The 16,086-nt window shown below is 48.1% G+C and overlaps 1 protein-coding gene across 1 annotated transcript in view; it reads left to right on the forward strand.

Moving 5' to 3' along the window:
• The window catches only part of LOC120403989 (NACHT, LRR and PYD domains-containing protein 3-like), an 85,159-nt gene that overhangs the window by 56,387 nt on the left and 12,686 nt on the right, over window positions 1-16,086 (forward strand). The window contains exons 13-15 of the mRNA XM_039536005.1: window positions 1,950-2,120; window positions 8,379-8,549; window positions 13,803-13,994. Coding sequence (XP_039391939.1) covers window positions 1,950-2,120; window positions 8,379-8,549; window positions 13,803-13,994 — 534 coding nt within the window. The remainder of the gene's footprint in view (window positions 1-1,949; window positions 2,121-8,378; window positions 8,550-13,802; window positions 13,995-16,086) is intronic.

Genomic DNA, 16,086 nt, shown 5'->3' on the forward strand with positions numbered 1-16,086 from the left:
CGAGCGCTGGGAAGTGGATTACCAGGAGTGCTGGGAGAGCTCTCTCCCCACCGCTCATGGGTGAGCGCACTCACACTTCAAAGCACTGCCACGGAAGCACTGCCACAGCAGCACTTTGAACTTTCTAGTGTAGACTTAGCTTGATTCTAGAAGGGAATGAGAACACAGGCCAATTCCTGTTGACAGTTACACCTGTGTAGCCTTATTGACTTCAGGGAGAACCGATTTTTGCAAAGAATGGATTTTGGTCCCTTCTGCTTTTTCACACCTCATATAAGCAGAATCTCGTTCAATTTCCTCCCCTAAACTCTGAGCACTTTAAGGGGGAAAAAATAAACAAGATCTGCTTGATTTACACATGCAAATGAAACAGGAAGCTCTCCTTTCATTCTACACCAGCCTTAAACAAACACCGGACCTGATGTAAGAAGGGTGTCACTACAGCAGTTCTTTTGAAAGATCCTTAATGGTGCTTTTAAGATGCTGATTTTCAGTGAAGTCTTTTTGTTCAGGGGGGCAGAGAACACGACAGAAAATAGCTCTGTTTTGTCAACGGATCACTTAAATGATTACCTGTTCTGTTCCTTCCCTCTGAAGCACCTGGCAATGGCCACTGTTGGGAGACAGGATACTGGGCTAGATGGACAATTGGTTTGACCCAGTCTGGCTGTTCTCATGAAATGAAGAAAATATTCTCTGTGTGCCTGCAGAAGAGGCTACTGTTGACATAAACTGATCCAAATCACTGGCTAAGCACCCAGCTTTTGTCATCACTAGTTTCTTTTACAGGCACAGAGAGAATACTTTCTTCATTTCGGTTTATTCAAGTAGTTCAGTTCAATGACTGCTTCATTCACAGCTGAGAAACCGATTGGGAGTGGAAAAAGCAAGAAAGTTTGTTTTCCTCTTCAAATCTATGAACAGAAATGAGGTGTGAGAAGATGAGATCTACTAATTCTGAAATCTTGGAAGGACATGGTGACCATGGTGGGAGGGATAGCTCAGCGGTTTGTGCATTAGCCTACTAAACCCACAGTTGTGAGTTCAATCCTTGAGGGGGCCACTTAGGGATCTAGGGCAAAAATTGGTCCTGCTAGTGAAGGCAGGGGGCTGGACTCAATGACCTTTCAAAGTCCCTTCTAGTTCTAGGAGATTGATATTTCTCCAATTATTATTATTGGTATATCTCCAATTATTACCACAAATAATGTGTTCAATTAATTAACTACAGATCTTGTTGACCTTGTATGCATGGGCAGCATGTGAAGCCCCCACCTTTGGGGAGGCTAGCCCCCTGACCCTGCCTGTGGCCCTGGACCTACCTTGCCCCTTCTGCGCCCTCCCCACCCCATGTGCTGGAGCCCCAGCCGAACCACCCCAAGCACCGGCCCACCCGCCCCAGCTACCCCGAGTCCTGGGCCACTGAATGGCCTGAGCAGTGGTCTGACATCCAGGCTGATGCAAGCAGCCTTTGGCTGCCCTCAGACTGGCCCATGCCGCCCGCTGGCCCAGGACGCCCTGAGCTCCAGGCCGCTGCCCATGCTGAGTGCCCACTGGCTTTGGCGGAGAGAGTGAGCAAGGGCACATCTTCTGGGTGGAGCATGGGCAGGGCCATGGCCTGGAGTAGGGGAGGCTAGCCTCCCTTGGCCTATTATACACACCTCACATGCTTGTATGCTCTTATATCTGTTCATTCAGATTAGAACTCTTTTCAGGCTCTGCTGCAGAAACTTGCCCTTTGTTTTAAAAAAGTATTTTTATTAAACTAAACTGTTGTGTAACTCAGCCTTAACGATAGGGCAGCTGTCACACCATCCTCATGGCATTACTATAGTGCTAGAACTCTGGAAAAGAGAACCTGTTGAAACACACTCATGAATACAGTTAATTTTGGAGAATCAAGCAAACAATGCCACCTGTTGTTGTTGGGTTTTTTTTGTCTGTTGCAGGTTGGGAGACTGTGGTATCGCAGCCTCTGGTTGCAAGTATTTTGCCTCAGTTCTCAGTACAAATCAAACTTTGAAAGAGCTGGACCTGAAAGGCAGCAAACTGGGAGATTTAGGGGTGAAGCAGCTGTGTGAAGGACTGAAACATCCCGACTGCAAACTGCAGAAACTGGTGTAAGTAGTTGGGGGTTCCCTTCACAGTATTCCATTAAGTGCAGTTCTGCTTCACTCTCCAGTCTGTGTATATGTGGCTCATTACAGACAGCATGTGGAACATTGTGCTGGGTGCCATTTTATAAATAATGTTAAAGATCCGAGAAAGGTGCAGAAAGGGTAATTACAGAAATAAGTGCTCCTGGGGCTGAAACGCTGAGCACAGATCTTCCTGTAACTTGAGGGTTGTAGTGATAGGTCACTCGACAGGTCTTTCTCCTCACAGCACATCTGAAGGGCACACCAGTGGCCCCAAATATGTCACTGTTTAGAAATCTTGAATAAATGATAGAAGTAGCCAATGATAATTAAGGCCAGATCCAACAGCACTAATCCAGGCCTTGTGGTCTGAGTGGTCACCTGGGTCAGCGGTATCAGTAAGACATCCCAGACCACACACTGCATGTAGGAAAGAGAGAAGACAGTTCTCTGCCCTCCCCCATCACTCTCACCCATGTGAGTGTGAAGATAAGGAGCCATAAGAGGTGGGACACCCTACCATCAGCCAGAAGTGAGCATCTGAGACTGCTCCCTTACAGCAGCTGGGAGGTGAAATAGAGGTGTGGTTTTGGAGTCTCAGTGTTATTCTGGATGGCATCCGTGCTCTTATATTTGTTCATTCAGATTAGAACTCTTTTCAGGCTCTGCTGCAGAAACTTGCACTTTGTTTTAAAAAGTGTTTTTATTAAACTGAATTGTGTAACTCAGCCTTAACTGTGGGGCAGCTGTCACACCATCCTCATTGCATTACTATAGTGCTAGGACTTTGGAAAGGAGAACCTGTCACACTTCCACAAGAAGTGGAAGCTTGGACAAATGACCAGGGAGGAGTATAAAAATATTGCTCAGGCATGCAGGAGTGAAATCAGGCAGGCTAAATCACACTTGGAGTTGCAGCTAGCAAGGGATGTTAAGAGTAACAAGAAGGGTTTCTACAGGTATGTCAGAAACAAGAAAACAGGGAAAGTGTGGGCCCCTTACTGAATCGGGGAGGCAACCTAGTGATAAAGAATGTGGAAAAAGCTAATGTTCTCAGTGCTTTTTTTGCCTCTGTCTTCACGAACAAGGTCAGCTCCCAGACTGCTGCACAGGGCAGCACAGCATGGGGAGGAGCTGACCAGCCCTCTGTGGAGAACAAAGTGATTCAGGACTATTTAGAAAAGCTGGACAAGCACAAGTCCATGGGGCAGGATGCGCTGCATCCGAGGGTGCTAAAGGAGTTGGTGGATCTGATTGCAGAGCCATTGGCCATTATCTTTGAAAACTCATGGCAATCGGGTTAGGTCCCGGATGACTGGAAAAAGGCTACTGTAGTGCCCATCTTTAAAAAAGGGAAGAAGGAGGATCCGTGGAACGACAGGCCAGTCAGCCTCACCTCAGTCCCTGCAAAAATCATGGAGCAAGTCCTCAAGGAATCAATTTTGAAGCACTTAGAGGAGAGGAAAGTGATCAGGAACAGTCAACATGGATTCACCAAGGGCAAGTCATGCCTGACTAACCTAATTGCCTTCTATGAGGAGCAATCTGGGTCTGTGGATGAAGGGAAAGCAGTGGATGTGTTATTCCTTGACTTTAGCAAAGCTTTTGATACGGTCTCCCACAGTATTCTTGCCAGCAACTTAAAGAAGTATGGGCTGGATGATTGGACGATACGGTGGATAGAAAGCTGGCTAGATCGTCGGGGTCAACGGGTAGTGATCAATGGCTCCATGTCTAGTTGGCAGCCTGTATCAAGCGGAGTGCTCCAAGGGTCGGTCCTGCGGCCAGTTTTGTTCAATGTCTTCATTAATGATCTGAATGATGGCATGGACTGCACTCTCAGCAAGTTTGCAGATGACACTAAACTGGGAGAAGTGATAGATACACTGGAGGGTAGGGATAGGATACAGAGGGACCTAGACAAATTAGAGGATTGGGCCAAATTAGAGGATTGGGCTGAGTCCTGCATTTAGGATGAAAGAATCCCATTCCCCACTACAGGCTGGGGACCGAGTGGCTCGGCAGCAGTTCTGCAGAAAAGGACCTAGGAGTTACCGTGGACGAGAAGCTGGATATGAGTCAACAGTGTGCCCTTGTTGCCAAGAAGGCTAACAGCATTTTGGGCTGTATAAGTAGGAGCATTGCCAGCAGATCGAGGGACATGATCATTCCCCTCTATTCGACATTGGAGAGGCCCCACACTACAAGAAGGATGTGGATAAATTGGAGAGAGTCCAGCGGAGGGCAACAAAAATGATTAGGGGGCTGGAACACATGACTTATGAGGAGAGGCTGAGGGAACTGGGATTGTTTAGCCTGCAGAAGAGAAGAATGAGGGGGGATTTGATAGCTGCTTTCAACTACCTGAAAGGGGGTTCCAAAGAGGATGGAGTTAGACCAGAGGTGGGCAAACTATGGCCCGCGGGACCCTCCTGCCCGGCCCCATAGCTCCTGCCCCTGGCCTCTCCCCTGCTGTTCCCCCTCCCCCGCAGCCTCAGCTTGCTCTGCCTCTGGTGCAATGCTCTGGGTGGCGGGGCTGCGAGCTCCTGGGGCAGCGCAGCTGCAGAGCCCGGCCTGACCTGATGCTCTGTGCTGCACGGTGGCATGGCTGGTTCCAGCCAGGTGGAGCGGCTGCCTGTCCTGGTGCTCTGGGCAGCATGGCTGTAGCGCCGCCAGCCACCAGTGCTCCAGGCAGCGTGGTAAGGAGGCAGACAGCGGGGGGCGTTGAGAGAGGGCAGAGGAGTTCGGGGCAGTGGTTGGGGGCAGGGGTGCGGATAGGGGTCGGGGTGGTCAGAGGGCGGGGACCCCAGGGGTTGAATGGGGGCAGAGATCCCGGGGGGCAGTCAGAAAGGAGATGGGGGTTGGATGGGGCAGCGGGGGGCAGTCAGGGGCAGGGGTTCTGGTGGCAGTCAGGGAACTGGGGGCGTTGGATGGGGCAGGAGTCTGGCGGGGGGCTGTCAGAGGACGAGAAGCCGGGGGGGTCAGATAGGGGGCGGGGGCCATGCCTCCCCTAACCAGCCCTCCATACAATTTCTGAAACCCGATGCGGCCCTCAGGCCAAAAAGTTTGCCTGCCCCGATCTAGCCTGTTCTCAGTGGTAGCAGATGACAGAACAAGGAGTAATGGTCTCAAGTTGCACTGGGAGAGGTTTAGGTTGGATATTAGGAAAAACTTTTTCACTAGAGAGGGTGGTGAAGCACTGGAATGAGTTACCTAGGGAGGTGGTGGAATCTCCTTCCTCAGGGTATGTCTACACTATGAAATTAAATCAATTTTAGAGAAGTCGATTTTTAGAAATCGATTTTATACAGTCGATTGTGTATGTCCCCACTAAGCGCATTAAGTTGGTGGAGTGCGTCCTCACTACTGTGGCTAGCATCGACTTACGGAGCGGTGCACTGTGGGTAGCTATCCCACAGTTCCTGCAGTCTCCGCCACTCATTGGAATTCTGGTTTAAGCTCCCAATGCCTGATGGGGCAAAAACATTGTTGCAGGTGGTTTTGGGTACATGTCATCAGTCGCCCCTCCCTTCGTGAAAGGAATGGCTGTCAATCGTTTCACATCTTTTTTCCTGGATTACTCATGCAGACACCATACTGCGGCAAGCATGGAGCCCACTCAGCTCACTATCATGCACTTTAAAAGCTCGCTGGCGCTGTCTGCTGACTAGGTCAGACCTCAGCGCAGCCAACATTCCCATTGTTATTGCTGCTTGCTCCATAATATCCGTGAGAGTAAGGGGGAGACGTTTATGGTAGGGTGGGAGGTTGAGGCAAATCGCCTGGTGTCCGATTTTGAGCAGCCAGACACCAGGGTGATTAGAAGAGCACAGCAAGGCACGCTGTGCATCAGAGAGGCTTTGAAAACCAGTTTCATAACTGGCCAGGCTTCAGTGTGACAGTTGTGTGTGTTTCTCCTTGATGCAAACCTGCCCCCTTTGTTGAGTTTAATTCCCTGTAAGCCAACCACCCTCCCCACTTCGAAATAAAGTAACTGTTGTTTTGAAACCATGCTGTGACGATGCGGTTCTGGTGGGACCCAACTGAGAGTGCCAATTCAGGACCAATTGCTTAAACAGGGCAGTCACAACCCTAGGCTGGGGTTTTTCCACCTCTAAGGCAAACCAAACCAGCCAGATAAAGAGGACTTTGGTTTCACCCCACTGGCTAACCACAAGTCACACAAGCAATTTCCTAGGACACTCCAGTCTCCCAGTATCACCACCAGTCCCACTCGTCCTGGGGATGAATGGTTATGAAAACCAACACCCCAATAAAAGAAAACAGTTCTCTCGATCCCAAAGAATCAAGCCCCAGACCTAGGTCAATATACAAATCAGATCTTACCCACAAGTCACCCTGTTGCCAATCCTTTAGAATCTAAAATCTAAAGGTTTATTCATAAAAGGAAAAAGATAGAGATGAGAGCTAGAATTGGTTAAATGGAATCAATTACATACAGTAATGGCAAAGTTCTTAGTTCAGGCTTGTAGCAGTGATGGAATAAACTACAGGTTTAAATCAAGTCTCTGGAGTACATCCCCCACTGGGATGGGTCATCAGTCCTTTGTGCAAAGCTTCAGCTTGTAGCAAAGTCCCTCCAGAGGTATGAAGCAGGATTGAAGACCAGATGGAGATGAGGCATCAGCCTTTTATAGTCTCTTCCAGGTGTAAGAACACTTCTTTGTTCTTACTGTGGAAAATTACAGCAAAATGGAGTCTGGGGTCACATGGGCAAGCCCCTGCATACTTTGCTGAGTTACAAGGCGTATCTGCCTTCTCTCAATGGGTCAATTGTGTAGCTGATGGTCCTTAATGGGCCATCAAGCAGGCTAGGCAGAGCTAACACCAACTTGTCTGGGATGTCTCCCAGAAGCACAGCACAAATTTGAAATACAGACAGTATAGAGCCAATACTCATAACTTTAATTACAAAATGACACACATATACAGACAGCATAATCATAACCAGCAACCCATAACCTGGTCTTAGACACCTTATATGACCCCCTTTACATAAGATTTGGTGCCACTACAGGACCTTGGTTGCAACCATGTTCTATATGGTTCCAGATTATATCAATAACGTCACACATGCATTCTTTCTTCATTAATTTAAAAAAATGAGATAATGGACAAGTTAGCCCGGGTCGGGTGGGAGAGACGGAAGGACACGGCCACATTGCTTATTGTAGCCACTCTAAAAATCAAACTGTTTGAATGACAGCCTTCTGTTGCTTGGGCCATCCTCTGGAGTCAAGTGGCTGGGTACCCGGACCCTCCCCCCGAGCGGTCTTGGGCATCTGGGTGAGGAGGCTATGGAACATGGGGAGGAGAGTAGGCGGTTATACAGTGGATGCAGCAGGGGTCTGTGCTCTTGTTGGCTTTCCTGTAGCTCCAACAAACACTTCATCATGTCTGTTTGCTCCCCCATTAGCCTCCGCTCTTCACGCTCACTGAATTCTTTCCTGGCCTCTGTCACTGAATGCTCCATGCATTAAGCTGTGCCCTATCAGTGCGGGAGGACTGCATAAGCTCGGAAAACATGTCATCACAAGTTCAGGGGTTTTTGCCTTCTAATCTGTGATAACCTCAGGGATGGAGATGATAGGGGGAGCGTAGAAACATTCTATGCTCTACAATTCTGGGGGGACTGCATGGTCACCTGTGCTGCTGAGTGCTGCTGGGTTCACGGTGACCAAACAGGAAATGAAATTCAAAAGTTCCTGGGGCTTTTCCTGTGTACCTGGCTAGTGCATCAGAGTTCAAAGTGCTGTCCAGAGCAGTCACATTGGAGCACTCTGGGATAGATCCCGGAGGCCAGTACCATCGATTTGCGTCCGCACTACTCCAAATTCGACCCAGCAAGGTCAATTTTAGCACTACTCCCCTCGCCTGGGAGGAGTACAGAAGTTGATTTTAAGAGCCCTTTAAGTTGACATAACGGGGTTGATTGTGTGGATGCATTCATTTTAAAATCGACCTGATGCAGCTAAATTCGACCTAACCCTGTAGTGTAGACCAAGCCTTAGAGGTTTTGAAGGTCAGGCTTGACAAAGCCCTGGCTGGGATGATTTAGTTGGGGATTGGTCCTGCTTTGAGCAGGGGGTTGGACTAGATGACCTCCTGAGGTCCCTTCCAACCCTGATAATCTATGATTCTATGATTAATTAATACAGTTAATTTTGGAGAATCAAGCAAACAATTCCACCTGTTTGTTTGTTTTTTTGTCTGTTGCAGGTTGGGAGACTGTGGTATCGCAGCCTCTGGTTGCAAGTATTTTGCCTCAGTTCTCAGTACAAATCAAACTTTGAAAGAGCTGGACCTGAAAGGCAGCAAACTGGGAGATTTAGGGGTGAAGCAGCTGTGTGAAGGACTGAAACATCCCGACTGCAAACTGCAGAAACTGGTGTAAGTAGTTGGGGGTTCCCTTCACAGTATTCCATTAAGTGCAGTTCTGCTTCACTCTCCAGTCTGTGTATATGTGGCTCATTACAGACAGCATGTGGAACATTGTGCTGGGTGCAATTTTATAAATAATGTTAAAGATCCGAGAAAGGTGCAGAAAGGGTAATTACAGAAATAAGTGCTCCTGGGGCTGAAACGCTGAGCACAGATCTTCCTGAAACTTGAGGGTTGTAGTGATAGGTCACTCGACAGGTCTTTCTCCTCACAGCACATCTGAAGGGCACACCAGTGGCCCCAAATATGTCACTGTTTAGAAATCTTGAATAAATGATAGAAGTAGCCAATGATAATTAAGGCCAGATCCAACAGCACTAATCCAGGCCTTGTGGTCTGAGTGGTCACCTGGGTCAGAGGTATCAGTAAGGGTATGTCTACACTACCAGAGTAGTTTGATTCTACTTATATCAAATTTGTGGAACCGATATTACAAAGTCGAACGTGTGTATCCACACTAAGGACAGTAATTCGACTTTGTGAGTCCACACTAACGGGGCAAGCGTTGACATTGGAAGCGGTGCACTGTGGGCAGCTATCCCACAGTTCCCGCAGTCCCCGCTGCCCATTGGAATTCTGGGTCGAGCCCCCAATGCCTGCTGGGGGAAAAAATGTGTCGAGGGTGGTTTGGGGTAACTGTCGTCATTCAACCGTCACTCCCGCCCTCCCTCCCTGAAAGCGCCGGCGGGCAATCAGTTCGCGCACTTTTCTGGTGAGTGACAGCGCGGACGCCACAGCACTGCGAGCATGCAGCCCGCTGCAATCATCGCTGCAGTTATGGCCATTGTCAACTCCTCGCATCTTATTGTCCACCTTTTTCAGTCAGATGCTGAGAAATCGGTCAAGGAGGCTCCGGCAGCGCGGTGAGGACATGAAGTCTGAGAGTGGCACAGACCTCTCACAAAACACGGGACCCCGCGCCGTGGACATGGTGGCAATGGGTCATGTTCATGCTGTGGAACGGCGATTCTGGGCCCGGGAAACAAGCATGGACTGGTGGGACCGCATAGTTCTGCAGGTCTGGGATGAATCACAGTGGCTGCAAAACTTTAGGATGCGTAAGGGAACTTTCCTTGAACTGTGTGCGTTGCTGTGCCCTGCCCTGAAGTGCAAGGACTCCCAGATGCGAGCAGCCCTGACTGTGCAGAAGCGAGTGGCCATAGCCCTCTGGAAACCTGCAACGCCAGACAGCTACCGGTCAGTAGCGAACCACTTTGGCGTGGGCAAATCTACCGTGGGGGTTGCTGTGATGCAAGTAGCCAACGCAATCGTTGAGCTACTGCTCTCAAAGGTAGTGACCCTGGGAAACGTTCAGGTCATCATAGATGGCTTCGCCGCGATGGGATTCCCAAACTGCAGTGGGGCTATAGATGGAACTCACATCCCTATCCTGGGACCGGACCACCAGGCCAGCCAGTATATTAACCGAAAGGGCTACTTTTCAATAGTGCTGCAAGCACTGGTGGACCATAGGGGACGTTTTACCAACATTAATGTCGGATGGCCGGGCAAGGTTCATGACGCGCGTGTTTTCAGGAACTCTGGTCTGTTTAGACGCCTGCAGGAAGGTATTTTCTTCCTGGACCACAAAATAACTGTTGGGGATGTGGAGATGCCTATAGTGATCCTCGGGGACCCAGCCTACCCGCTAATGCCCTGGCTCATGAAGCCCTATACAGGCGCCATGGACAGTGACAAAGAACTCTTCAACTACCAGCTGAGCAAGTGCAGAATGGTGGTGGAGTGTGCTTTTGGACGTCTCAAAGGAAGATGGAGAAGCTTACTGACTCGCTCAGATCTCAGCGAAACCAATATCCCCATTGTTATTGCAGCTTGCTGTGTGCTCCACAATCTCTGTGAGAGCAAGGGGGAGACCTTTATGGGGGGATGGGAGGTTGAGGCAAATAGTCTGGCTGCTGATTACGCCCAGCCAGACAGCTGTGCGATTAGAAGAGCCCAGCGGGAAGCGCTATGCATCTGGGAGGCTTTGAAAGCTAGGTTCCTCAGTGAGCAGGGTAACCTGTGACTATTAAGTTTGTTCCCCCCCTTCCAACACATGTTTAAAAATAAAATACATGGAACTTTGTTAATTAACACCGTTTTCTTTATTACTGATTTCGTGGTAAAGGGTTGAAACTGGGACGCAGACTGTGGTGGGTAGGGTGTATAGTGATGTAAAGACCTCTTCTAAACTCAAGGAATGACCCCCTTCAAACACAGTCTCCTCTAAAAGAACATGACAGAAACAGTAATTAACAGAAAAGTATTTTTATTATCAACTAGACAGGGGATGAAACTGGGACGGGGGCTTGGGTGAGGCGGGAAGGAAAGGACTTATCAAAATTTGGGGAATGAGAGCCTTCTTGTACTTGAGCACTCTGCAGGGGTGGAGTGACAGTTTTCATGGCCCCTGCCGCCCCTCCTTCTTGGTACTTTGGGTGAGGGGGGTATGGGACTTTGTGGCAGGGGAGGGCGGTTAGAGATAGACTGCAGTGGGGCTCTGTCCTCCTGCCTCTGGTCCTGCAGAACATCCACAAGGCGTCGGAGCGTGTCCGTTTGCTCCCTCATTAGTCCAAGCAGCGTTTGAGTTGCCTGCTGGTCTTCCTGACGCCACCTGTCCTCCCATTCGCTGTGTGAGCGCTGGTACTGCGACATGTTCTCCCTCCACTGGGTCTGCTGGGCCGCCTCGGCTCGGGAGCAGCCCATAAGTTCTGAGAACATTTCATCCCGTGTCCTTTTCTTTCGCCGCCTAATCTGTGCCAGCCTCTGTGAGGGGGATGCCGGGGTAGGTCGGGAGACAGTCGCAGCTGTGTGATGGGAAAAAGGGAGTGAATTCCTTACAAAGATACATTTTTGCTAACAATGAACATAGTCTAGTCTGTCTCTGTGAACAAGACCATGCACAGCACCTATCTCATGCGCACTCAGGACAAGTTCGAATTTTCGGCCTTCGCATTCACTGGGGTCTTGCGGTGGAGATCAGACAAGCGGGGCAGGACAGCAGAATTCGTGTAGCAGGCAGACATGGTAAGCTGTAGACTTTTGGCTGCTTAAAACTTAATTTATAGCAGTGCCCTCCTTTCACGGTCAAAGCAATGCTCCTAGCGTTGGCCAGTTCCTGCTGCCGGCAATCCGGAAAGCATGAACTCCGCCCCCGTCCCACCCCCTCGCGGCTGTCCCTGGGAAAGATCCCTGTATGCTGCCCCTGTCCTGCCTCCACCGCGTGGCTGTAAACTGCTGGTTACAGTTATGTAAAGGAACAGGCAAGCAGTCTCAAATTCCCCTAATTCAAAGCAGGTCACCATGAGCGACATCACCCTGATGAGGATCAGTGACACAGATAAAGACCGCATGCTGCGTGAAAGCCAGCAAAAACCAGGGCCCTATGCCGCCATGCTCTGCGAGGCAATGATACCCGAGTACCCGATGATAGCCTGGCGCGGAAAAGTGTGCTACCACGGAGGACGCAATAAGGCCGCTCTCCCCAGGAACCTCATGCAGAGGCTTTCCAATTACCTCCAGGAGAGCTTCGTGGAGCTCTCCCATGAGGATTTCTGTTCTATCCCCGTACATATTGACCTTCTTTTCCATTTTTAATATTCCTGTTCTGTTAAAAATAAATGTTTACATGTTTAAAGCACTTACCGACTGATCCTTCCCCTGATTCAGGGTCCGGGTTAACGGCTGGGGAGGGTTGGTAGGGGATCTCCGTGAGGGTGATGAAGAGATCCTGGCTGTCGGGGAAATCAGCATTGTAAGCGCTGTCGACTGCCTCGTCCTCCTCATCTCCTTCCTCATCTTCCCCGTCCGCGAACATCTCCAAGGAACCGTCCGTTGACACTATGCCATCCTCAGAGTCCACGGTCAGTGATGGTGTAGTGGTGGCGGCCGCACCTAGAATGGAATGCAGTGCCTCGTAGAAGCGGCATGTCTGGGACTGGGATCCGGAGTGTCCGTTTGCCGCTTTGGTCTTCTGGTAGCCTTGTCTCGGGTCCTTGATTTTCACGCGGCACTGCGTTGCATCCCGGCTGTATCCTCTCTCTGTAATGGCTTTGGAGATCTTCTCGTAGATCTTCGCATTCCGTTTTTTGGAGCGCAGCTCTGAAAGCACAGACTCATCGCCCCACACAGCGATCAGATCCAAGACTTCCTGATCAGTCCATGCTGGGGCCCTCTTTCTATTCTGAGATTGCATGGACACCTTTGCTGGAGAGTTCTGCATCGTTGCCAGTGCTGCTGAGCTCGCCACGATGTCCAAACAGGAAATGAGATTCAAACTGGCCAGACAGGAAGAGGAATTCAAATTTTCACGGGGCTTTTCCTGTGTGGCTGGTCAGAGCATCCGAGCTCGGACTGCTGTCCAGAGCGTCAACAGAGTGGTGCACTGTGGGATAGCTCCCAGAGCTATTAGCGTCGAATTCCATCCACACCTACCCTAATTTGACATGGCCATGTCGAATTTAGCGCTACTCCCCTCGTCGGGGAGGAGTACAGAAATCGAACTAAAGAGACCTGTATGTCGAACTAAATAGCTTCGTTGTATGGACGGGTGCAGGGTTAATTCGATTTAACGCTGCTAAATTCGACATAACCTCCTAGTGTAGACCAGGCCTAAGACATCCCAGACCACACACTGCATGTAGGAAAGAGAGAAGACAGTTCTCTGCCCTCCCCCATCACTCTCACCCATGTGAGTGTGAAGATAAGGAGCCATAAGAGGTGGGACACCCTACCATCAGCCAGAAGTGAGCATCTGAGACTGCTCCCTTACAGCAGCTGGTAGGTGAAATAGAGGTGTGGTTTTGGAGTCTCAGTGTTCTTTAAGACGCTCTTTAGATTTAATCCACACCACCTGTAAACAATTCCAAACACCTGTAATAGCATCACTTCTATTTTTAGTGTCCAGAACGTGATGGGGAGACATCATCACTTGGACATTTATTTGTGTGATTTTTATAAAAAAAAGTTTCCTGTATATACGTTTTATATTTCCAGTGATAGATGCTTGGTTTACTTTGTTTGAATTCCATGTGTCTATATAAAGTGTATTTTCTTTGCCTGTGTTTGTGTGTCTGCCATTCATTGCTTCTCTCTATTGTTCAATTAACATTAGACAGTTCTCATTTTCCTTTATCCCACAAATTAGGTAGGAAAAGGAAGATTTCAAACCCTAACACTATTCTAAATCTCTGACTTCTACAGGCTGTCTTACTGCACACTCACAGCTGGTTGTTGTGGGGATCTTTCCTCTGTCCTCAGTACCAATCAGACTCTGAGAGAGCTGGACCTGGAGAGAAATGAACTGGGAGATTCAGTGTTGTTAGTCGGATATTCAGGAATGCAACAGCTTTGTGAAGGATTGAAGGACAAAACCTGCAAACTGGAGATACTCAGGCAAGTCACGCTAATTATTTTTGTTCATTACATCACATCCCCAGCTCTGCCCATCCCCAACTTTCCCCACCATGAGAAACAAACCAGTTTTCTCTCTCTCTCTCTCTCTCTCTCTCTCTCTCTCTCTCACACACACACACACACACACACACACACACACACACACACACACACACACACACACACATTTTTGTCTTTTACCATTTATTGAATGAATTCACACAGAAAAATAATAAGACAAAAACACCGTATTACCCGGGGCAAACGTTTTTCACTGAGCAATCACTTCTCTTCTGGTCTTTCAATACTTTTCTTCAGTGGAAACCTCCACAACACCTTCAAAAGGCAAGCCTGGGAACTCACATTTATAGCACTGCTAGACACTAAAAACCATGGAGCTAGCAGGGTCATAGGTTTCATGGCTTATTACAAAAATTTGTAACACACACCTGCCTGCTAACTGTTAATGGCCCACCTCATACCTCTTTTGCATAAGAATCCAACCCTTATTTCCCACTCCATTTCAGGTGGCCTCCTATGACATGCATTACCCCTTAGGCTTAACAATCTGACCCAACTTGTATTTAGCTCAGACACTTTTAATTTCTCCCTCAGATCTGAAGAAGAGCTCTGTGTAGCTTGAAAGTTTGTACCTTCCACCAACAGAAGTTGGTTCAATAAAAGATATTGCCTCATCTACCTTGTCTCTCTCATATCTCAGGGCCAACATAGTTACAACAACACTGCAAAGAGCCTTTCCTTTAATTATTTGTCAGAACAAGTGGTTGAAATGTCACAGAAAGTAATCTAAAGATAACGATGCAAAAATCACGTGTTTTGAGCAGTTTGAGAGTGTTTTCAACTACCAATCTCAACTTTGAATGAACTAGTAATTGAACGGAACTACTTGAATAAACTGAAAAGAAACAAGTATTCCTCTCTGCACCAAGAGAAGAGGCTACTGCTGACAAAAGTTGTTGGAAATCACTGGCTAAGCACCTGGAACCAGAGTCTGCTGAAGTGATACCCTAGCTTTTGTCATCAGTAGCCTCATCTACAGGCATAGAGAGAATATTTTCTTCATTTCAGTTTATACAAGTAGTTCAGTTCAATGACAACCCCTTTCAAAGTTGAGAAACCAATTGGGAGTGGAAAAAGTGGAAAGTTTGTTTTCCTCTTCAAATCTACGAACAGAAATTAGGTGTGAGAGGATAAGATCTACTAGTTCTGAAATCTTGAAGAACATTGTTGGGACCTGGTCACGTGCTACCTGAGTCACGTTGCATATACACTAAGAAGACCACAGTCAATCGGTCCAATTAAATAACTACAGATAAACAAAGGCATTAGTAATAAAAGTTACTTTTAAATGTAAAATGTGCTTTGATACTTTTTTCCTTATGCATCTAGCACATTTAAGTTTTATTTACTGAGTAAAACTATTTTAAAATGCTGTTTGTGCATTTTCAATTCAATTCCAATTTCCATTCAAATACTGCGCAACACAAGTCATGACTAAAAAATTTAATCCTCGTGTAATAAATAAATACGTACGTCACCATTTTCTAACATAATAAAAAATGGAAAAATTAGGAGTCTAAGAAAATGTATGGTAAGCTACAAAAGGGCTTAAATAAATGTGTAGGGCTACAGTGTAGCCTCTTGTTCTTCTTCAAGTGCTGTCCCTGTGGGTGCTTCGCTTTAGGTGTTGATGCATCCCTGCGCTTATAGCCAGAGATTTAAGGTAGCAGTGCCCAGTTGGGCTGCACGTGCGCAGACCCTGTCTTGCGCTGCCTCAGGCAGTTAATTGATGCTGTGCGGCCAAGCCCACCCCCCCAACTTCCTTCTCTACTGCCCTTGGCTCCAGTCAGAGCATTCATCAGCACTATGAAGTGTTCTCCTACTGGTTTTTGAATGTTACAATTCTTGATGTCTGATTTGTGTCCATTTATTCTTTTGCGTAGAGCGTAGGGATCTACAACCTATCCTGAAGGATGATCCCTCACTCTCACAGACCTTGGGAGACAGGCCAGTCCTCGCTTACAGACAGCCCCCAACCTGAAGCAAATACTCACCAGCAACTACATACCAC

The sequence above is a fragment of the Mauremys reevesii genome, linkage group 4 (assembly GCF_016161935.1).
Source record: "Mauremys reevesii isolate NIE-2019 linkage group 4, ASM1616193v1, whole genome shotgun sequence".
Taxonomy (NCBI): Eukaryota; Metazoa; Chordata; order Testudines; family Geoemydidae; genus Mauremys; species Mauremys reevesii.